The sequence below is a fragment of the Borostomias antarcticus genome (genome assembly GCF_949987555.1).
Source record: "Borostomias antarcticus genome assembly, chromosome: 22".
Taxonomy (NCBI): domain Eukaryota; kingdom Metazoa; phylum Chordata; class Actinopteri; order Stomiiformes; family Stomiidae; genus Borostomias; species Borostomias antarcticus.
Genome location: NC_140255.1, coordinates 12,472,866 through 12,496,299, shown reverse-complemented (window position 1 = coordinate 12,496,299; position 23,434 = coordinate 12,472,866). Strand labels below are relative to the sequence as shown.

The 23,434-nt window shown below is 49.9% G+C and overlaps 3 protein-coding genes across 4 annotated transcripts; 1 reads left to right on the top strand and 2 right to left on the bottom strand.

The window, feature by feature from the left end:
- Positions 1-127: 127 nt before the first annotated feature.
- Positions 128-3,303, top strand: rac3b (Rac family small GTPase 3b; the record flags this gene model as incomplete). 2 transcript variants are annotated; one of them, XM_084456300.1, is made up of 6 exons in its annotated part: positions 128-217; positions 1,390-1,461; positions 1,597-1,714; positions 2,228-2,290; positions 2,907-3,066; positions 3,173-3,303. In XM_084456300.1, the coding sequence occupies exons 1-6, from the start codon at positions 183-185 to the stop codon at positions 3,301-3,303; spliced, it is 579 nt and encodes a 192-aa protein (XP_084312426.1). In that variant the 5' UTR covers positions 128-182. The 2 variants fall into 2 exon arrangements, with proteins under 2 accessions (XP_084312426.1, XP_084312425.1); XM_084456299.1 differs by having other exon boundaries at positions 1,597-1,744.
- A 1,774-nt stretch (positions 3,304-5,077) lies between these two features.
- On the bottom strand, positions 5,078-9,682 carry dcxr (dicarbonyl/L-xylulose reductase). Its single transcript, XM_084456298.1, has 8 exons — positions 9,322-9,682; positions 8,844-8,941; positions 8,366-8,526; positions 7,790-7,832; positions 7,539-7,638; positions 7,203-7,267; positions 6,525-6,642; positions 5,078-5,356 (listed from the first exon to the last, which is right to left on the bottom strand). The coding sequence occupies exons 1-8, from the start codon at positions 9,371-9,373 to the stop codon at positions 5,253-5,255; spliced, it is 741 nt and encodes a 246-aa protein (XP_084312424.1). The 5' UTR covers positions 9,374-9,682; the 3' UTR covers positions 5,078-5,252.
- Positions 9,683-10,080: 398 nt separating this feature from the next.
- On the bottom strand, positions 10,081-23,403 carry rfng (RFNG O-fucosylpeptide 3-beta-N-acetylglucosaminyltransferase). The gene is made up of 9 exons (XM_084456294.1): positions 23,039-23,403; positions 21,045-21,663; positions 14,856-14,901; positions 14,233-14,335; positions 13,183-13,336; positions 12,499-12,584; positions 12,004-12,169; positions 11,656-11,741; positions 10,081-11,482 (listed from the first exon to the last, which is right to left on the bottom strand). The coding sequence occupies exons 2-9, from the start codon at positions 21,570-21,572 to the stop codon at positions 11,401-11,403; spliced, it is 1,251 nt and encodes a 416-aa protein (XP_084312420.1). The 5' UTR covers positions 21,573-21,663; positions 23,039-23,403; the 3' UTR covers positions 10,081-11,400.
- Between the last annotated feature and the right edge of the window lie 31 nt (positions 23,404-23,434).

The following is a 23,434-nucleotide window of genomic DNA, read 5'->3' as shown; positions in this document are numbered from 1 at the left end:
CGGCACCTTTAAATGCGCTCGAGCCTTTCCGTCACCTTCCGGTTACGCTCGTCATCGACCCCTTTCACTGCGGCTGGAACGCTGAGCGGACTGGCCCGCTTCTCGCATCCGAACCTCAGCGCTCACCGTGAGACCTAATAAACCACTACTGCCTGCTTTTAGACACCGCCTGATCTTTTACAATGCAGGCTATCAAGTGCGTGGTGGTCGGCGACGGGTAAGTTCCTCTTTCTGTGATGCACGGCTATTTTTCCCTTGTGTGATTCACTGATGGGAGGATGCTGGCGTAAAAAGGGGCTGGGGCGCTTCGATTTGACGGGTGGTCTTTCTGGAGCCTAACGTTATTCGCCTGTAGCCGTTCGGCAATGTGGTGTTCCTGGTTGTATTTATTCACAAAATGTACTATCATTTCTCTAGGTTTTGTGTGCGTGTGTTTATGGATTGTGATTTGATGGCGAGAGATCGCTCCGGAATGAGAGAAGGGAGCAGCTCGTAGGCCGTCAGGCTGGGGTGCTGCTGGTTACGTCTTCCCTTTCTCCTCCCGTTTGCTGAAGAAGGCACCGTTGTTTGGTGCATGCTTGGTGTTGTTCGTTATTACTGCCCGCATCTCCCCGCGAATTAAACCTACTCCTCATCAATGCTCTTGACTTAGGGCGAATTGGATTTATTGATTAATTTTTCGTGCGAAATTATAGGACTGTTACCAAGTAACCGAGGTCTGCCGATGACTTGGGTTATTGATCAATTAGGCTAATGGAAAGCAGCGTAATGTATATTAATATTACATTGGCTCGTCTGTCCCGAGACTGGTCGTGTGATGCACCCAAGAGCCCCTACTTTTACACCCCCTCCCCTCACTCTTCCTCTGGCACAGCTATTTCCCCCGGTGGTCCCGCCCAGTCTGTGAAACCCGGTGACCCCGAATCAGTCGCACTGACACTGGCACTGTCTGTCGCTCACAGCCCTCTTCATCAACTCTATCTCTCTCTCACACACACACAGACACACTCCAATATTACCCACTCACAGACACACACACATGCTCCAGTACGACCCACTTACCCACATATTTCCTGCCCCGCCCTCTCTCCCATGCCACTACCAATCTGCCCCCCTCTGGAAGGGGGGGGGGGGGCTAGTGGGGCAGTTGTATTTCTGCGGAGGGGGCTAGATTCCCCACCCCAGGCTAAGTGAATGTAGGCCACTGTCCATGTGACACTCCCAGGGAGAAGGGGAGAGAGGATAGCCCATCTCACACACACACACACACACACACGGTTGGTGTTGAACATTTTCGTTTTTTTCTCATGACGACGACACGTTTTTTCATTTACTGTTGGAAAAACAAGCTGTGAAAGACAAGTGTCTCTTTGTCTCTGCGTCCTTCAGGGCTGTGGGTAAGACCTGTCTGCTGATCAGCTACACCACCAATGCCTTCCCCGGGGAGTACATCCCCACTGTGTGAGTACACTGCTGCTGCCCCCCCCCCCCCCCCCCCCCACACACACACACACCTCATATCAAACGATTATCACTTCATTTCTAATTGATGAGGTATATTTGTTCTCTCTGCCTGTCCTCCCTCCCTCCTGCCAGCTTTGACAACTACTCTGCCAACGTGATGGTGGACGGGAAACCAGTGAACCTGGGCCTCTGGGACACGGCAGGACAGGAGGACTACGACAGGCTCAGACCTCTGTCTTACCCACAGACGGTATCTACACACACACACACACACACACACATACACACTCACTCACTCTCACAAGCGCAAACACACTCACATACACACTCACTCACTCTCACACACGCGCACACATACTCTCTCTCTCACACGTATACTACTGCTACTACTACTACACACACACACACACACACACACACATATACTACTACTATTACTACTACTACACACACACACAAACACACACAAACCATAAGACACCACTACAAACACACTCTCACACGCGCACTACCACTCCTACACACAAGCACACTCTCACACACGCACTACCACTCCTACACACAAGCACACTCTCACACGCGCACTACCACTCCTACACACAAGCACACTCTCACACACACACTACCACTCCTACACACAAGCACACTCTCACACACACACTACCACTCCTACACACAAGCACTCTCCCTCATGCGTTAAGTGAGGTCTCTGGTCTCAAAGCGTTCTCTTTGGTTCTCTCTGGTTCTCTCTGGTTCTCCCCAGGACGTGTTCTTGATATGCTTCTCGCTGGTCAGCCCGGCTTCCTTTGAGAACGTCCGAGCTAAGGTCAGTGGCCACGCCCACCCTTCCTCCCGCCAGAGGAAGTGCCGAGTCTGACCTAAGGATGCACATCTATCACCGCCTGGAATGTCCACGCCACACACACACGCGCACGCTGCGTACAGAGAGAGCCCGCTCTCAGTGGTCAGTCCCAAAGCACTGCTGCGCTTTTTGATGACCTCACACTTGTTTATGAAGGAGGAGCAAGCTCTCTCTGTATGCAGTTTGACGCCGGTTCAAGAATGACACCCGGTCCACGTAGATCCTATGAACTCTCCCTGGCTTTAGAGGTTTCCAACCGTGACCTATTTCACACTGTTGCGTGGAGCTGGTCTGTTCTGCGTCGCCTGGCGACACAGCACGGCTCAGATCGGCACAATCGTGTGAAAAGTGCTGATTTTGCTGTTGTGGGGTCCCCTGTTGATTTCTATAGCTAAAGCCACTCTAATTCATCTAACTCTGTTTTTTTTCTGGCTGACTTTTGCCTCCCGTGTGTGTGTGTGTGTGTGTGTGTGTGTGTGTGTGTGTGTGTGTGTGTGTGTGTGTGTGTGTGTGTATGTATGTATGTATGTGTGTGTGTGTGTGTGTGTGCGCGTGTATGTGTGTGTGTGTGGTGGGCCAGTGGTACCCGGAGGTGCGCCACCACTGCCCCAACACGCCCATCATCCTGGTGGGCACCAAGCTGGACCTGAGGGACGACAAGGACACCATCGAGAGGCTGAGGGACAAGAAGCTGTCCCCCATCACCTACCCCCAGGGCCTGGCCATGGCCAGGGAGATAGGTGAGAGACGGGGCGCACGGATGTATCGCTCTATGTGTGTGTGTGTGTGTGTGTGTGTGTGTGTGTGTGCACGTTCTAATCCGTGCTTCCCGCGTGCGTCCGCCAGGTGCTGTGAAGTACCTGGAGTGCTCCGCCCTGACCCAGCGAGGGCTGAAGACGGTGTTCGACGAGGCCATCCGCGCCGTGCTCTGCCCCCCGCCTGTGAAAAAGAGGGGCAAGAGGTGCACCGTCTTCTGAAGACCACGCCGCCCGCCCCAGACCTCCAGACCCCCCCCCCCCCCCCCCCCTCCAACAAGGAGGAGCCTCTAACGGTCGACTGATAGTATTACACAACATAACCATGACAACAACCACTACTTCTCTGAGAGTGTGATGTGGAGAGAGTGATGGAGAGAGAGAAAGAGAGAGTGATGTGGAGAGAGAAAGAGAGAGTGATGTGGAGAGAGAAAGAGAGAGTGATGTGGAGAGAGAAAGAGAGAGTGATGTGGAGAGAGAAAGAGAGAGTGATGTGGAGAGAGAAAGAGAGAGTGGAATGCTGTCGGAGAGAGAAAGATACCGCACTGCTGGGTTTAGTTCTATAAGTTCTATGTTTTACTCTAAGATGTTGCTACAGTACATAGACAAGACCATGACTGGACTCTTTTTTTTTTTGTCTTTTTCTTTTTTTACAGTATTGAATATGTTGACTTCTCCATCGTGGAACTTCACTAGTTCAAGCCGATAAAAATTATGAGTTGCCATTTTGTTTGTTTAGGAGGAAGAAATGAACCAACATCCTCCTCCTTGACTACTATTCACCCCCCTCCCCCCTCCCCTCAGCCCTGCTAGCCTGAGCTGATGCCAAGCTGAGACCAGTGTTTAAAACAGCCTGGACGTCTACTGTGAATAAGGCTCCTGGTGGGAGTTGCCCTTAGCCACAGGTCTATGGTCAGCTATCAGGCTCCAGGTCTTGACCTGAGGCCCCCACTCACCCCAAGACCAATCTGACCCGAGATCTGTGTGTAGGGGCAACTTCAGGCCCTTAGTGTGACAGACTAGCATGCCCAACAGGGAGCTGTCCAACATGGCCGCCCGCAGAGCCTGCATGGGTCTGACTGATCTCTGTCTTAAGTCTTAAGTTATCCCATCGTTTAGGTTTGTCTGTGTCTGTGTGTGTGTGTGTGTGTGTGTGCGCGCGCGTGCGTGCGTGAGAGTGAGCATGGATATATGTGTGAAGGACAGTATTGTTTCAAGCAAGTTTTTTAGTGTCAAAGTTTTGGTACTATTTCATATTGTATTGTAGTAATACACAAGACTTTTCAACAAGCAGTCAACATAGCATAGCAGAAGAAAAAGGGATATTGATGCTAAGTCTAGTGATGTACAGAGTAACCTTAGAGAAGGAATGCATAACGGATATATACATGTACTTGAATATTTAGCTCTTTAATCCTAAACGAGTAAAATTACAATGATAATAGTCACTCACTCTGAATTTAGAGATGTTGCTCAACAGTAAATAAGTACGTAAAGGGGCAATCTGATTTTTATTTGTCCTGTGGCAAATAAAGGATTGCACTTTTAACTAAATGCATTTCTGTGTGGTTATAGACCTGCTGTGTTTTTTTTGTCTCCCCCTTCTGGCGAGGCAGCTGCACTGCAGTCTTCTCTGTCATGCTGTCATTGGTTGGCATAGCAACTGTGTGGTTGAATTATGTGTCTGGTCCTCAGTAATAGCAACCGTAGCTCTCAAACGCTACAGAGTCCAATCTACTATTGCATGGATATGAACAGGTGAATTTGACCCACTGTAATTCTTAGGACGGTTGTATGAGATGCATCGGCAATGTATGTACTGTAAGATGACTTGTAAACTTGTTTAACTGTTTGTCTTATTTTTTATGACTTCACATGTCAGTGTTGTGAAATATTTCAATTTTGTATAATAAATACAAATGTATATGTAAGGGGAATACACTGCGATGGAAAGTCATTTACATTACTTCTACAAAGAACCTCAACACAGAGAGTAACTTCAGGAGAGTGGATGAAGAAACCTAGATGTGTCAAAAGATTTAATCTTCTTCACTGGTTATTCTCAGTAACATCAAACAACTGGCCTGCCATTACTAGCCAATCAGGATCTACAGCGAGGAGGAGGAGGGGTGGATGAACCAATAGGGATTCAGAGTGCGGCGGTCAAGGGGTCAGCAGGCCAGGAAGCCCCCGTCCACGGGCAGGGTGACCCCGTTGGTCATAGAGCTCTTATCACTCAGCAGGAACAGGATGGAGTTCACCACATCCTCCACCTCTGCAACAGAGACACACAACCAGAATCACACACAGTCATAATCACACACAACCAGAATCACACACAGTCATAATCACACCGCTCCACCACATGCAAGCGTACACACGTGCACATACACACACACACGCATGTACAAACGTGTACAATTATGCAACCACATGCAACACACACACACACACAAACGTGTACAATGCAACCACATACACTCATGCATACACAAACAATACACCTACTGTACACTACACACACACACAGACACACACACAGAACCATACATAACCACAAGCATACACATGTGCACACAGACAAAATACACACGCATGACACAAGCACACACGACAGAGAAAATAATGAAAGACAGCCATGACAGTGCTGCAAGGTGAGATGATGTTGACCAAAGTCTAACTTCTCTGGGTAATGTAGAAGTTTATAGACTGAAAATACATTATGCTTGCTGAAATCAAGTCAAATTTTATTTTCATTAGTTTAATTAATTCTCTATCTGTGACTCAATGCAGCATTCACTGCATGCACTGAAAAACATGTGTCCTTGATGAACTGTACCCACCATGATCTGCATTTTGTTAGCGTGTCTCTCACTCTCCGTCCTGCTGTACACATGTGAATAGCCGGCCCTTATACAGCGCCTTTCTACCTTAACGGACAAAGCGTTTTACAATGGCCTCTCATTCGCTCATTCACACACCAATGGTGGCCAGCTGCCATGCACGCCTGCCCATTGGGAGTTCTTTGGGATTCAGTGTCTTGCTCAAGGACACTTCGACATTTGGACAAGAGGAGCCGGGAATCGAACCGCTGACCCTGCGGTTATTAGACGTCTCGCTCCACCTCCTGAGCCACAGCCGTCAGATGTGATCTGAAAGAAGCACTCTTCAGAGAAAGACGTGTCCTCTTTGATAGCTCGCACCTGCTATGACCTTCGTTTGTGCTGCTGTACAAATGTAATACTCTCCAGAGAGCCTTAGCGTTGACCCTACGTCTCTCTCCAACATGCACGGCGAATGAAGACCGTTTTATACCCAAGGACTTGAGTTTCCTTCCACAGCACCACGGGGCAGACGCGTCTAGGGTTCTCCCACGTTCTCACGCGTCTAGGGTTCTCCCACGTTCTCACCACGTCGGGTGTTGTCAGGAGATCTCCTCTCACCTGCGAACCTGCCCAGGGGGATCCTGGAGGTCATGGTCCTGGCCTTCTCCGGGTCGCTCCAGCCCAGACGGCCCATCTCCGTCATCACCACGGTGGGGTTCACGCTGTTCACGCGGATCTGACGAGAAGCAAAGCATGGGGCATGGCTCAATACGCTCACTCTGTATCCTCACCCCGTCTCCTTTGCGCTGTTCACGCGGATCTGATGTGGGGGGGGGGGGGGGGTGAGGGGCGGCACAGGTCAATACTCTCACCCAGCTCCTTCTCCTTGCCTCCTGGTCTCATCTAATGGTAACTACATAAAACCTGGTTCAATACAGATCCAGGAGAGGAGAGTATGGGAGACTACTGAGATGCATCCCCAGGAGAGTTCATCACCCTAACCCTGTGAACTCTGAAGAAGAGTGACCTGTGCACCAAATAAAAGTTTTTCTAAAGATGATCCGTGAGCTCCAGAACTCTCCTATTTGAGAGTTGATCTGTGTTGACCTGCCCAGGGACTGCAGTTAAAAAATAGCTAGTAGCTAAATTTAGTACAATGTACAAAATATAGAACTGAATATAGAACTGAAGAGTTGATCTATCTGGAAGAGTTAATCTAGAAGAGTTGATGGACCTGATAGATTCCATCTAGAATGGAGTTGATTCAGATTCATATTCATATTCAGACTGATCTACCTGATAGGGCCCCAGCTCTAGAGCCATGACCTTGGTGAGCATGTCCAAGGCCCCCTTAGTGGCACCTGTACAATAGGAAAGAGAGAGAGAGAGAGGGCAGGAAGGATATTATTAGTAGTTGTGGGTTGTTCATTTCTAATCTATGATGACTACTTCAGCAGGGCTTTTGAATCTATAATCTGTTATTGAGCTACTCTTGAGATTGAGTGACTCTTCACTCTATCATGCAGGGCTCTGTCGGGTTTATCAGGCTACAATGTGATGTCTAAGCCGAAGTGTGTGTGTGTGTGTGTGTGTGTGTGTGTGTGTGTGTGTGTGTGTGTGTGTGTGTCTCACAGTAGACAGCATGTTCCCTCAGGGCACACTGGGAGGCCTGGCTGGAGATGTTGACGATGGAGCCGCCTGTCCCTCTGGCCTTCATACCCCTAGCTACCAGCTACACACACACACACACACACACACACACACACACACACACACACACACACGCACACAGAGGGAACAGTGAGATGTGTGAAGGAGCAGACCATAATATTGTTAACTGATGAGAAAGAAGTGAACCACGATGGGTCTCTGCCTCCTATTACCTGGGAGATGTGGAGCACGGCTTTCACGTTCACGTTGAAGGATCTGCAGGTGGGACAGACGATGGAGGCAAAGTTCCACTGATTAAAGGTGCTATAGGTAACATTTTTATGTACTGTAGATGAATCGTTAAAAAAACAAAACATCCAGAGCTTTTAGAAAGGTGCGGAGTAAAAGTATCACTTTCCTCCCCCCAAAATGACTGATTATAAATTTATAATTTAAAAAAATGGACAAGTCTGAAATTAATGTTGTGTTTATCTCTGTCTGAGATGTCTGAGGTTTGGTTCCCACCTCTAACAAAGCTTGTGAGTCGTGCCAATAGTATTACGACGCTGGTACCATGTGGCATCTCTTTGCAATCAGGTGTGGTAATACTATTGGCTCACAAGCCTTGTTAGAGGATTTTTTAAGTGATTCATCTAGATGGAAAAAATGTTACGTATATCACCTTTAAGCATGCTCTAACTACGGGAGCTACAGTAGGTTTATGAAACAGGTTTGACTACTTGAATACTTCATCTACTTAGGAAACCAAACGAGACGAAAGTCCAGAGGCTCTCCTCCGTTAGGCCTACCTGTCGAACTCCTCCGGCGTGACCTCCAGGAATGGCTGCAGTGAGGCGCAGGCGGCGTTGTTCACCAGGAGGTCAACGACGGGGCCCGCTGCCCCGCCCAGGGCCGCCTCTACGGCCCCCCAGTCCGCCAGGTCCACACACACCGGGGTGATGGACGGACACTGCGGGAGCAAAAACCCACGGCAGACACCGGAACCAATCAGCCGAGGGAGCCTCTCTCCCCCCTCCCACTGTCACGGCGGGGAGCAGAGACAATGGAGGGAGAGAGAAATGAACAGAGCAGCGGGAGGAAACTAGGACGATGGAGAGATGTGTGGAGAGAGAGAGGAGGACAGGGTACAAAGGATGAAACAACGAGTGGTGGAGAGGGTGTGTGTGTGTGTGGGGGGGGGGGGGGGTAGAGGTCGAAGAGGTCGAGCCCTGAGATGGGACACACACGAGGGGGAGTTGGGGGGGAGCTGTGCAGTGTGCGGTATACCTCCAGCACCAGGCTGTCTAGGTCTGCCCGCGTGCGCGTGACAGCCGTGACCTCCGCCCCGCAGCGCGCCAGCGCGAGGGCCGTGGCTCTCCCGATCCCTGAGAGAAGCCAGAGAAAGGAATCCCTGAACACAAAAGGCATTATGCGCTGGGGCTATCGGTGTGACACGGCAGCTGACACTCACATTCCGATCATGTTTTAGGCTTTACGACATATTATAATGACATCAAAAAGGACATCAAAGATGCATGGTAGCACTCACCAATAAAAGATACATGGACAGATCCTCTATTTCTGTTTTTATTTTATTATAATGACAGCCAGTAAGTTTTGAGTTCATTTTAGCTGAAGGGGAGGAATGGTTTCATTTTCACATTTCACATTGGGTGTACCTTTGAAGGAAACCTGACGGTGTCACTGTGTGCCTTTAAAGCCTGTGTAGTAGGGGCTTATGTAGTTATTTATTTATTTAGCCTACCTTTTCCTGCTCCCGTGACCAGGGCCCGCTTGCCTGCGAAAGAGATCTCCATGGCTCTCTAGTACAAACGAGTTGTTCAAGCAGGGCTTCGATGGATGAATTTAGTGGAAATGAAGAGTAGGCTAGTCTATCGTTTACGCGCAACACTCGCCCTACCCAGTATTCATTCAAGCCTAGTGTCCGAAGCAGGACAAGTCGCTCTGTTTTCAAGGAAGTCTCGGAGAGGAAATTAATATCCAAATAGACCGTGTGTACGATTCCTTACCCACACTATCCTCCTGAATGGTGCAGCAGAGCAAAGGGCGAGCAGACTGCGCAATGTTCAGTTTCGGCGCAGCTCGCGAGAAGGGGACAAAACAGCAAAAAAGTTAATGGACAAAAACGTCACCGTTAGTTTAACGAGGAACGTGAGGAGAAAATACCCAAGTCATCATGACCAGTGGTGTAGTGGAGGGTATGGAGGTATACGGAGTATGGAGTTTACCCACTTCTTTATCCATGGCAGACATGTAGGCTATAGCCTACCCACTTCACCACCACTATAAAAACTAAAATGTATGCAATTTAGCCATAGAGTAGGCTATACGCACTTCTGTAATCATCACCCCAGATCATGACTGTCCATAAAAGTCTGAATGTAATGTTGTTTTTTTTAACAAAGAAATCATAATTTCAATCATTTCCAAGTAGGCCTATATGTAATTATATAATACAAATGAATAAAGGTACTTTGGTAACGAAGTAAACATGAAGCGCTTTCAATCCTTTATTTATCACAGAACCACATACAGCAATAGTAAAAATACAGAAGAAATTAGTGAAATACAAATCGCATCCTGACATGTTTAGTCAGTCTCTTCACCTCCCCCACTGACCTGCAGCAGGTCCGGGTGGATGGATGGACAGAGTTGGAGAGAAGGACAGACAGACTGATAAATGGATAGATACAGACTGTATTTGGATTCTAGGGTTTCTGTGCAAAAAGAAGAGTGTGAGAGAACCGATAGACGCTGCTATTAATGACTCACTTAATTACACTGAAAGTGTAAATACTGAAAGTGATAGAACATTAGATGGTCTGGGAGAATAGAACAGTTCTGGAACAGTGCAAACATCACAGGCTGACCCCAGGTCAGCAGTGTTTCAGGAACAAAATAGATGCATTGAATTGAAGACTACACAGTTACATAATTATGATGGCTTTGTTTGTTTGACACACACACACACAAACACACACAGACACACACACACACCTCTGATTGGAGATTTATTGGAGAAAATGATCACAGGTTTGTTGGTTACAAACTCGGACCATGTTTTCTTTAACACTGATAGTCTTCTGGTCAGTTCTATCAAACATCAGCCAAATAAATGTTTGGACCACAGAAAGAAATCAATAAATTACCATTTCACCCTGTTAACTAGTACCTTCAAAATAATGTCTGTCCCTCAGTACTCCTTCACACACACCAACAGATACACACACACACTCTCTCTCGCTCTCTGGACCACCATGTTTGTAATTCAGGAGTTGACAACAACAACAAAAATAACAAAGAGTGGTAAAACAGGTCATTGTGGTGACAGTTGAAGGCAGCGTGAAGAAGTGCAGAGCTGAGGGACAGGGTCATGACCCCACCTCTGGAACCAGTGGAACACTCATTCCAGGGGCTTCATACGCGAGTCACAGTTACTGGATAAAAGGCCGTCAGGGACTTCATACGCGAGTCACGGTCACTGGATAAAAGACTGTCAAAAATGTCACACACTTATGAGTCGCGGTTACTGGATAAAAGGCCGTCTGTCAGTAACTTTGGTGGAGGTGCCGGAGGAGTGACTGTGGTACCATCATCCAGAGCAGAGTGGTGCCTTAGGGTGGGTGGGGGGGTAGAAGGGAGGATGGGAGGGGGGTAGAGGGGAGGTGTAGGGTAGCTTGGTAGGATGGGAGGGGGGGTGGAGGGGTAGGGTAGCTAGGTAGGATGGGAGGGGGGGGGGGGTAGAGGGGAGGTGTAGGGTAGCTCGGTAGGATGGGGGTGGGGGGGTGGGGGGGACGGGGGTAGAGGGTGTAGTCAGTGGCCTTCAGCGGTGCCGACTCTTACTGGGAGTCTTAGTTGAACACCAGTCCGTTTCTGGGTAGAGGAGGCAATGGACTGTCTTAAACCTGACAACAAGAGAGAGATGAACAGAGAGGGGAGTCAGTTCTCTGTCAAGTAGAGAACAAAATAGGTCAACAAACTTGGTAAATCATTAAACTAAGCACAAAGTTATAGTTGTGTCATAGTCCAGCCTGGCTGGAGCATTGTGTTAACGTTGGGTTAATGTTTATGTGTGTACCGTGAGGGGTCCTCAGCCAAAGAGAAAGCTCCTCCAATGCTGACTATGTTCCTCCTGTTCTCAAACCCCCCGTAGCTCAGAGTGACCTGGGGAAAGACACACACACACACACAGTTTTGTTAGATTTCTCAGAACAATTAGTGGCCACTGCATGCAACACAGGCAGAAGACAAAAGAGCTGTTGTCCCCTCTCCCTCTCTCTCTCTCTCTCACTCACACACACACACACAGTACATACACACACACACACACACACACACACACACACACACACACACACACACACACACACACACACACACACACACACACACACACACACACACACACACACACACACAGGGCTACCTGCTGCAGCAGTGTGTGTGTGGGTAGCCTGGTGAGGTTCTCCAGATGGGAGTGGAACAGGCTGGTGTGAGTCAGCGACACCTCCAGCAACGCCTCGATGATGTAGCCCACCGTGCAGTCGTCAGGGAGACGGATCTTCTCCGCCGTGCTGATGAAATTCCCCAGACTGGAGAAGGAGGGATGGAGGGAGGAGTGGAGAGACGGAGCGAGCGAGGAGAGAAGGAGGAGGAGAAAGGCCAGGAGGTGAACAGAGAAGGAGAGAGACATTGGCCGGGTTTCCCGAAACCTTCTTAGCGCTAAGAAGCTCTTTGAGTCTTCTTAAAGCTCCCGTTCGCTTGCTAGAAGACTCATAGAGCTTCTTAGCGCTAAGAAGGTTTCGGGAAACCCGGCCATTGATGTTTGGAGCTTAAAGAATCCCCAGTTTTCATGTTCATAGTCCATCAACACAGGAACCACACAGCACCACCAACACAGGAACCACACAGCACAGCTCACCTGGCCCAAGGGCTCATCTTCAGCGCCAGACCCCGGCTGATACAGAACCCGGCTCCCCCCGTGGCAAACCAGAACTTCACTGACACCTGTGGTACAGGACACACACAGAACCTCAGAGACAGAGACTCAGAGACAGAGATGGAACCTCAGAGACGGAACCTCAGAGACGGTGACAGAACCTCAGAGATAGAACCTGAGACAGAGACAGAACCTCAGAGACAGAGACCGAACCTCAGACACAGAGACGGAACCTCAGAGAGAGATGGAACCTCAGAGACAGAACCTCAGAGAAAAAGACAGAACCTCAGACACAGAGACGGGACCTCAGTGGCAGAACCTCAGAGAAAAAGACAGAACCTCAGAGACAGAACCTGAGCCAGAGAGATACTAGTAAGCAGGGAGAGTCCACTGGAATAGGACAAAGAGAAAGGAAGAATTAAGAAAGACAAAGAGAGAAGGGGTTTAGAGAGAGAGAGAGAGAGAGAGAGAGAGAGAGAGAGAGACAGGGTTCCCACACCTTCTGCAACATCAAATTCAAAGACCTTTCAAGGACTTTCAAGGCCCAATTCCCTCAAATTCAAGGACCCAATACGGCATAGTTTGAGACGCGGATCAAGATGCAAATTTTTATAATAAGTACTAGCCGCTCACAGACAACTATTAAAAAGGGAGTGGAGGACTCACTGATCCATCGGTCTTGACCCTCTCTGCTGCTTCTATGGGGTGGTCCAGACTGGGCCGGCCTAGGTACACATCCTGGCTGGGGTGGTAGGACGACAGCAGGACCAGCAGACTGGGCAGAACCACGTAGTTATCATCATCCATGTGACAGAACCACCTGGAGAGGAGAGGGAGAGGAGAGGAGAGGAGAGGAGAGGAGAGGAGAGGAGAGGAGAGGAGAGGAGAGGAGAGGAGAGGAGAGGAGAGGAGAGGAGAGGAGAGGAGAGGAGAGGAGAGGAGAGGAGAGGAGAGGAGAGGAGAGGAGAGGAGAGGACAGGACAGGAGAGGAGAGGAGAGGAGAGGAGAGGAGAGGAGAGGAGAGGAGAGGAGAGGAGAGGAGAGGAGAGGAGAGGAGAGGAGAGGAGAGGTAGAGAGGACAGGAGAGATGGAGAGGAGAGGTGGAGAGGAGGAGAGGAGAGGTGGAGAGGAGGAGAGGACAGGAGAGGTGGAGAGGAGGAGAGGTGGAGAGGAGAGGAGAGCAAACAGGGTATTACGCAACTCCTAAGCTTTTCAGTTAAAAGTGAATAACTTATAACTCATCTATAGGATCTGCCAGACGGCTGTGAGATATGAAACTGTGTGTACACGCGCACAACACACACACAAAGACATAAACACACATGCACACACACACACGGACATAAACACACACACACACACACACACAGCGAGCTCCAGGATCCTTGTGTCCATACAGCCCGTTCCTGGCACAGATGTGAGAGTACATAAACACGGTCCTGTCCATCTGCTGACCTCAGGAACCCAACACAGACTGCGCCAGAGCCTCGTTCTCTCCTAGACCGACCGCCTGGTAGGAAAACACAGACCTCTAAGAGCCAGACACCATGGGACCTCAAAAACATGTTCTCCTTGTGGAACAAAAAAACACCAACATACTTGGCTCAGCTCGGCTCAACTCTGTGTGCCTACGAGGACCGCCCACGCTAGGTTAAGGTAAGGTCTAGAGTAAGTGTTAGGGTTAGGGTCAGGGGTCGGGGCCAGGGTACGACTCACTTCTTCTGCGACTCGATGAACTTGTCGTACTCCACAGACATCTTACAGCACAGGGCCTGGCGAGTGTGGGCGGCTGAACAGTTGGTGTTGATGATGTTCGCTCCTGGAGGGAGGAGAGACAGAGGAGAGAGAGAGGGAGGGAGGGAGGAGAGAGAGGAAGGAGAGAGAGAGGGAGGGAGGGAGGAGAGAGAGAGGGAGGGAGGGAGGGAGGGAGGAGAGAGAGAGGAAAGAGGGAGGGATGAGAGAGATGAAGGGGAGAGGAAGGGAGGAGAGAGAAAGGGAGGAGAGAGGGAGGGAGCAAAGAGGGAGGGAGGAGAGAGAGAGAGGAAAGAGGAAGGGAGAGGAGATGGAGGAGAGAGGGAGGAGAGAAAGAGGAAGGGAGGAGAGAGGGAGGAAGGGAGAGTGGGATGGAGAAGAGAGAGGGAGGACAGCGAGATGGAGGAGAGAAGGAGGGAGGAGAGGGAGGAAAGACGAGAGAGGGAGCGAAAACAGTTTAGTCTTCAACCATTCAACTGTACTGCAATAGGTCCATTTAAAGATGCCAAAGAAGTGCTCTCCTGTTTGTGCACCCTGTGTGTGTGTGTGTGTGTGTGTGTGTGTGTGTGTTTGTGTGTGTGTCTTACCTGCTCTCCTCAAGTCCTTATCCTCCCCATCAGTGAATATAAAGGTCTGAAGGACACAAAGACACAGTGTTAACATAACGAGCACACACACACACACACACACATATATACACACACACACACAGTAGCCAAATTTTAAATAAAGCAGCCCATTGTCCTAAAGGTAGTGCTGCGAGGTTGTACTCAGAGAGAGAGAGGGAGGAGAGAGAGGGGGGAGAGAGAGGGGGGGGGGGAGAGGGTGGTGGGAGAGAGAGGGGGGAGAGATAGGGTGGTGGGAGTGAGAGGGGGGAGAGAGAGGGGGGAGAGAGAGGGTGGTGGGAGAGAGAGGGGGGAGAGAGAGGGTGGTGGGAGTGAGAGGGGGGAGAGAGAGGGTGGTGGGAGAGAGAGGGGGGAGAGAGATGTGGGGCTGATGGGAGAGAGAGAGAGAAAGTGGTGGAAGAGAGAGAGAGAGAGAGAGAGAAAGAGAGGGAGGGAAGTAGAGAATTCGTCCTCATCCAGGCCGCCGAACACAACGAGGAGGAGGCCCGTCTGCCCGGGGCTCACACCACCACTCCGTCTCTCTCTCCGTCTCTCTCTCCCTCCCTCCCTCCCTCCCTCCCTCCCTGTCTGGCTCCCAGGCCAGGCATTCTGTTCCGGTTGTAGCGGGTTCTTTTGTGCGCGTGTCCCCGTTCACCCCTCAACACTCATCCCCCTGCTCCCGTTCACCCCTCAACACTCATCCCCCTGCTCCCGTTCACCCCTCAACACTCATCCCCCTGCTCCCGCCCGCCCGCCTCGTGCCCGGTGGCATGGCCTCTTTTCTATATATCATCTCTCTCTCTCTCTCCCCAGTGGCATGTCCTCTTTTCCCCTCTCTCTCTCTCTCTCTCTCTCCACATCCTTCCTCTCTCCCTCGCTCTCCCTGTGCCTCGTGCCCAGTGGCGTGTCCTGCTTCCTGTGGGCACGGGGAGAGACGCCAGTGCTCTTCGCCAGGCTTGGCAGAGGACACCGCAGGCCTGAGGTGCGGCGCACACACTCGATTTTTGTGCCGCCAGGCCAACAGAGAAAAGGACCCCTCCTTGGCCAAACACCCCCCCCCAGCCGCCGCCCTGCCCCTGGAGGAGGGGGCGCCAGGAGAACTGGGCGGGGGGCAGAGTCACCAGCGCTGGGTAGACCTGGAGGGCACGGAGCCCGAGGCTGGAGCCCAGGAAGATCTCATCCCCTGCAGCGTGCGGTCGGCCTGGCCACGGGGCCACTCTGGCGGAGACGAGGGTGGAATCGCTGACCGCCGCTGGACTAGAGGCCTTGGTCAGTCACTGTGACAGGCTGCCTGATACGAACAACACAGAACACACCGGACCTGAACTCCAGTGAGCCGGCCTCTGAGCCTCACAGGCAGTCTTCGGTTGCATTTGAAGCAAGCGGGGTGTGTAGAAGAAATCAATCCAGTCTTCCTTACTAATCAATCAGGAAAATCAGTCTTTCTAATGTATTTATTTTACATGTATGGGGAGAGAAAGAGCACAGTGATAGGGTTTCTCTCTGACCGGGGTAGAGTCCCAGTCAGACAGATATACAATCTACTGTAATAAAACAGACCTACTGAGTCATGATTGATAGAAAACGGATCAACAAGACAGTAGACCAGCTTTTTCTGGTTCCTTCCGAACATAAAACAAAAATGAGGAGACCTTCAGCAGCACTCTTCCAAGGACGGGAGTGAGACAGTAGCCAGGGCACAGACATAACTCACCCCTGACTGTTATACAACCATAGGCAAAAGCAATGTTCTTTATTTAAAAGCAAGAGCAATATGCAATCTTTAATGAAGCGAGCATGAACGATACATTTTCTTTAACTTCCCAGGTGTCACCTCTGGTTCTTGCTAGACTAGGAAGCTACCTCTACTCTACCAGTCCTTCTCTCCACAAGCCCATATATGCTTTAGTGGGGGATTCCAAGAATAGTTTCCACATTAGAAAGAGAGCAGGAGGAATAAAATTATGACTCATGTGTTCCTTACTTTGGAGGAATACCTCTCATATGAGGACCCTTAAGGCTAGAGTAGAGTAGGGTAGATTAGAGTAAAGTAGAGTAGAATAGAGTGGAGTAGACTACAGTAGTAGAGTAGAATAGAACACAACAAGCTAGAGTAGATTAGAGTTGGCGTTCAGCTAAATGCATGGTACAGGTAGTCAGAAGATGCTAAAAACCCTAGTGGTGTTTGAAGAGGTCTATAAACCCAGCAGGTCTGCTGTAAACCCTAGTGGTGTTTGAAGAGGTCTATAAGCCCAGCAGGTCTGCTGTAAACCCTACAGAGCTCCACAGGAAGCAGACTGTTAGAGACCCTCCAGCAGTGTGACCCTCCGTCAAACCGTCCTCTGGACCCCTGAACAACCCCACTGACGGGAAAACGACCGCACATCGCTCTGCTCTTTGAAGGCTTGTAAACAAGGCCTCAGACTGGCTGGACCTTGTTTACCCCCGACCACCGCTGACAGGTCGGAGATAGGCTTACTAGTCTCTCACAAACACACTGACAGGTGGTCGTTGCGTGGACACACACACACACACACACACACACACACACACACACACACACACACACGACTGTTGCACAGTGAGTCTGACTGTTCCATTGGTTTCATCTCACATGGTGTACTAATATCAACTGTGCCTCAGGAATGTGGCCGTGTTTGACTCTGGTTGCTCCGTTTGCTAGCTGCCCTCTGTTCTGGTGGTGTGATAGGATCTTTAGTGTAAACAAACACAAATGGAGTCCTGAAAACTATCCAGTGTTACAGCAAACTGAACCAGGCTGGGCCAGAGAGAGGTTTTCCTGTTAGATCTGCTACAGATGGCCCACTGAGGTAGCCTGGCTCCACCAGACCCAGTTCACAAAAATGCGAAGGGTCTGGAGCTGATGTGTTTATTTTCAATTTCCAATGGGCGTCATCAACGGTCACAGACCAAAATGCCTCTGGATGCAATTGGATAGACCTGTAACCAATCAGAGCAACGAAACATGGGCTAGTTGTCGTATCATCGTATCAAATGGGTACAGTCGTTGTATCAAACCCGCCCCGTATTATATGAATGGCTGTGATTGGCCCGGCATATTTCTGCCGGGTGGAAGTCAGTCTGAATGGGGGCGTGGCCAGACTGACCTGCGGAGAAAAACAATGTGAGCTCACGTGATCATCAGGATGGTGAAGCAAGGTTAACACTAATGCCGGGCTCACACTACAGGATATTTCAAAACCGAAATCGGGTTACATCACGCACATAAGGAGAATCTTAACAGATATTCTTCTTGCGCATCTCAAACAAGCACACACAGCAAGATTTGAAAATAACGGCTCAGCACACACTACAGGATCTTATCGTGCCCGAGGGAGCAACGAACCACTGGTCTCGCCATCTCACTTGTAAAGTCGGGACGTAATAATCTTAAATATCAAACATGTTTGATATTATCGGGGCCGCCCCGATGGGTCTGCGAGCCGATCGCGAGGTATAACATTGGATCTGTAAACCCCTCACATTACAAGATAATCTGGGCCGATTATCGGCCCCGAATAACGTTCCAGACCAGATTTATCCTCCGATTGTCGGGAGGGGTGAATCGGGGATAAATCGCCCCAAAAATCCTGTAGTCTGAGCCCGGCATTATTATTAGGCTCTCTGTCTGAGGAACGTCCGGACCATTTTTTGAGTTTTGTGTAAAATTATGTCAATTTTGGCTTTTTTCTTCAGCTTTTTTGTGTTTTTCCAATGCATATAAAGGAAAAAAAACATATGTAGGCCTATTCCAAAAACATTTGTAATTGCAACAATTTCTGGGAGAAATGTTGTATTTTCTGGAAAAATTCCAGGGGTGCCAATACTTTCGTCCATGACTGTATATAGAGACTAGTAGGACACCAGCGTCATAGAGTTGGCTGGTTAGATCATTCCAGCTGTAAACAAGCAAACCCTTATGGCTACTCTAAACTGTGGTACCCCATCCAGCAACCTACCCTAAAAACACAACTACACACTAGTAGGCTTATACCCTACCTAGTACATACCCTATACCCCCTATAATAGTCCTATACCCTACCTAGCACATACCCTATATCCTAACATAGTAGGATACCCTACCTAGTACACAACTCCATAGAACCAACGATTCATCCAGACTATTGGCCATTCCGTCCGACACCCTCCCCTCCCCTCCCCTCCATACTGTTTGTCTGAGGTCTAGTCTGAACTCCTCTCTGTTTGCCTGACTGCTCCCACACCCATTTCCCTCTGCTGCCCCCCGCCTCCCATTCTAGCCCCCCCAAACCCATCCCCTCCCTTTAGTGTTGAACCCTACTCTCCCTCCACCCACTCCTCCTCTCCCTCTCTACCCCCCCCCCCCCCCCATGCAGCACCCCAGTTCTCTGCAGAGCGGGGGTTAGGGGTGGAGGGTGGTTGGGGGGCAGATTCCATGCAGCACCCCAGTTCTCTGCAGGCGGGGGTTAGGGGTAGAGGGTAGTTGGGGGGCAGATTCCATGCAGCACCCCAGTTCTCTGCAGAGTGGGGGTTAGGGGTGGAGGGTGGTTGGGGGGAAGATTCCTGTGGAGAGGGAGAGCAAACACGACAGTGTTCGGCACATATGTGTCTCAGTCTCAGGTTGCTGAGGAACCCAGGAGTCCCGCACATGCCTGCGCACACACGCACGCACACACACACACACACGCACACACACGCGCACACACTCACACACACACACTCACACACTCACACACTCACTCACACACGCACACACACACACGCGCACACACACACGTGCACACACACACACTCACACACACTCACACACACGCACACTCGCACACTCACACACAGACTTTCCCACAAACCAAGCAAGTAGAGCAGCTGCCATTTTCCACCCTGCTCTCTCTGACCACCGAGGATCCCCCCCCCCCCCCGAGAACCAAACACATGCGCACACACACACTTCCGACCCTTGGGCCAGTGACACACTGTTGAGAAGCATTCAATCAGTTCAGAGCAAAATCTGTCACCCTCTCCTTCTCCAGCCAACACTGACACCCAGCATCCAATGCATCAATCAAACTGGTCATCACCACACACATGACAATGACATCGATGAGAGAGCTCTGTCAGAGCTCCACCCTCTCATCTCCGAGGAAGAAACGGGACGAGGACGATGGTGGAAGCACAGGAGGGAATTATCTATAAATCTGGCAATTCAGTTGGTTCAGATATGGGTTCAGGGCTCTGAGAAGCGTTGACACATTAGCAGCGGAATGTCGAGAGGGAAAAGCCCAGCGAGGACAAACAAACAAACAACCACGGCACGCGTGAACAGAGACGGCCCGAGCACAGGTTCATCTCGACTGAGGAGGATTTAACGAGCAGACAGTCTGATCTGCTGTGCGTATAGTTTCCGTACTGTGTTGGTTCATCAGTGCGGCTCTACAAATGTGTGAGAGCAAAAAGGGGGTTACAGTCCGTCCAAACGCAGACCAGACCCCCCCCCCCCCCCCCCCCCCACCAGAGGTGATTTTATGTCTGCCGACGCCTCCCTCTGTCTGGTACTCCTCCTATAGCTACCAGAACTAGGACTAGATCACACTCATGTCAAACTGTAGAATAGGCCTAACTAATACTTGTATATAGATTTGGTAGCAGATTTTCACTCTGACATCTCGCCCCCCTAGAGTGGTAGTCCTTCCACTGTGGACTGCACTAAACCTGAAGCTGCTAGTCCCACAGTATGAATAAACTAGGTGTTACCCCATCATGCTGCTAGTCCCACAGTATGAGTGAACTAGGTGTTACCCCATCAAGCTGCTAGTCCCACAGTATGAATAAACTAGGTGTTACCCCATCAAGCTGCTAGTCCCACAGTATGAGTGAACTAGGTGTTACCCCATCAAGCTGCTAGTCCCACAGTATGAATGAACTAGGTGTTACCCCATCAAGCTGCTAGTCCCACAGTATGAATGAACCAGGTGTTACCCCATCAAGCTGCTAGTCCCACAGTATGAATGAACCAGGTGTTACCCCATCAAGCTGCTAGTCCCACAGTATGAATGAACCAGGTGTTACCCCTGTACCCCCCATCAAGCTAACAGTCTCTGGGGCTGGCCGTGACCCTGCCGGTCAGCCAGACCTCAGGCCTGTTCTCACCCTCCAGCAGGCTGGTGTTCCTACCTGTTCTCTGGCCCTGGACACCCAGGTCTGGAGCAGCAGCTCCAGGCGTGACCGGTGGTACTTCCTGGTGGTCTTCACCGCTAGAAAAATGTCTTTCAGCTCCAGAGGCTCCCTGGACTTGGACCCTGCTACCTTGGCTCCCCCTACCCGAGGAAGGGAGCCTTCTCCTTGGCCTCTGTGTGAGTCTCTCCCCCTCCCCGCGCCCTGGAGGTCCCCTAGCCTGACAGCGTGCACCCGGTCACCCTCCCTGGTGCTCTGGGCGTTTCTGGGTCTGCCTGGCCCCCCAGTGCTCCCACTCCTCCCCAGGTTCAATCCTTCCTCCGTTCGGATCTCCAGACCTCCTGGGTTACGGGGGGTGTTGGCAGGGCGCTTCCACGCTCGGGCAGGTCCGGTTTGGGGCCGGGGCAGCGGCAAGTCCCCCTGGCGTTGGGTGGGCTGGAGGGCCGGGATGAGGAGCAGCAAGAGGCCGCAGAGCGCCAGCGACAACAGGAAGCACAGCTTGCTGACGCCCAGCGAGGCGAGGTGCATCCTGATTGGCCAGTGGAGGGCCCCTCAGCCGACGGCGCCGGCTTCACTCCCCGCACAGCAGCGTCCCATCTCTATGACATCACACAGAAACCTGTAGGAACACGAAGAGTCAACATCAACGGCAGCTAATATAGTCTACTACAGAACAGGTTAAGCCTCTTGCCTGGCTCCTTAACCAGCTCAAGACAGACACATCTTGTGTTTGTGATAGACCTCTGGCTATCATCCACCAATTACACAGCGCGGCCCTCTCTCTTTGCAAGTTGCTGCATTTTAAATGGGTTGCACAACTCTCCACTGACACTTCTTCTTACTCTTCTTATGCTGAGCACACAATCTGTTTTTCTTTTAGAGCCTTTAAGGAATGGAACAAGCTCCCGACAGTTTGAAAACATGTACAGATTTCCATATTATGTAAACAAAAAGAAAGAAAAGAAAAAGAATAAAAGAAATTCTATCTTGGAGGGGAGGGGGGGGGGCTTGCTGACTGCACATTGTTGTTGGGTATAATGATGAATGCATATTTGAATTTATGAATGATTGTAACATATGTATTATATATGTAATATATGTATATTTGTATTTTGATATCTGTATTAACTATATTAGTGTTTGTGTTGAACTGCCCATGGACTGCAGATGGAAATTAGCTGGTAGCTAAATCTAGTACAATGCATCTCTTGTTCTCCATATGGTCCCTGGCCCTGACAAATGAATGTGGTAAACTAAACTGAACCAAGTGGGCGAAATAACCAGGGACGTGTGACTGGGCTTCATACCCTTGGTCCCTCATAAGAGTCTGCAATTTTCCAGTGAGTGTGTCATATTTAATAGCCAGACTTACCTTCAGAGTGTAAGCAATTTCCTGTTTGCTGCTATTTTCAGAGGGGCAATGATACCTCAACAGCAACAGATGTCAGTTGTAGGAAGCAGGGATGAAATTAATCCCTTTTCTTTACTAAAATTAGCTCCTTGATAATGATTTCTCAGCAGAACTCATATAGGTCATGTTAGATGTTAGAGCTAATGCGAGAGTAAATCTAACACTAGACAGCGGGATAATGTCGGGAATAGTGCACTGTGACCTCGACTCCAAAGTCAATGGAAACAAAGTTCTCTGAGAACACATTCTTCATTTTGAATAACTGCCAGTAGAAACAGGTAAGACCGCTTGGATAGAATGTGGCCTGATGTAACTTCGCAGCGGTGTTTAAATGCCATTATCAAAGCCCCGCGGTGCCCGTGCGTGGAAGTCGTGCACATGCAAGACGACCTTCATGGTAAACAAAGAGCAGCGCCGAGATGCTTGTCGTCAGTCAAACTATTTTGAATCAAATAGCCTGGCTACCGTGTTGTATATGAGACACTGTCCAGCGTATCGACACAATGACGATGATTATGCAATACGCCTAGAACTATATCGCTCGTGACATTAGGAAGTTATTCGCTGAAATTGTCATTCTTACCGTGAATCGTAGAACACACATGGTGGTGGCTGCTTGCCTGGTTGCCTTCTTTACCCGGCGTGTTCAGACAATTCACAAACAAAAAACTCGGAAATTGAAGCCAGCAAACTTGGTTTTCCAACTGTGTCAGATGTAGAAAATATCTACTTTGCCATGGGCTTTGATCCTCCTCTCCCAGATCGTCCCTTTTGTGTTCTCTGCTTGCCAGCCTTGACTTTGATGCAGTCTCAAACTTTGACCATCCCAGCAGCTAGGCTTCTACTCCGGCTTCCCTCTTTTGATCCTCTCTCAGTGGCGAAACAGATTGCAAAGCAGCTAGCTAGACGTTCGCCAGGAAAGTGCAGCTGAGTCCAGCATCGTTTGTTTCCACATTGCGATTACAAACGAGCTCTTGTT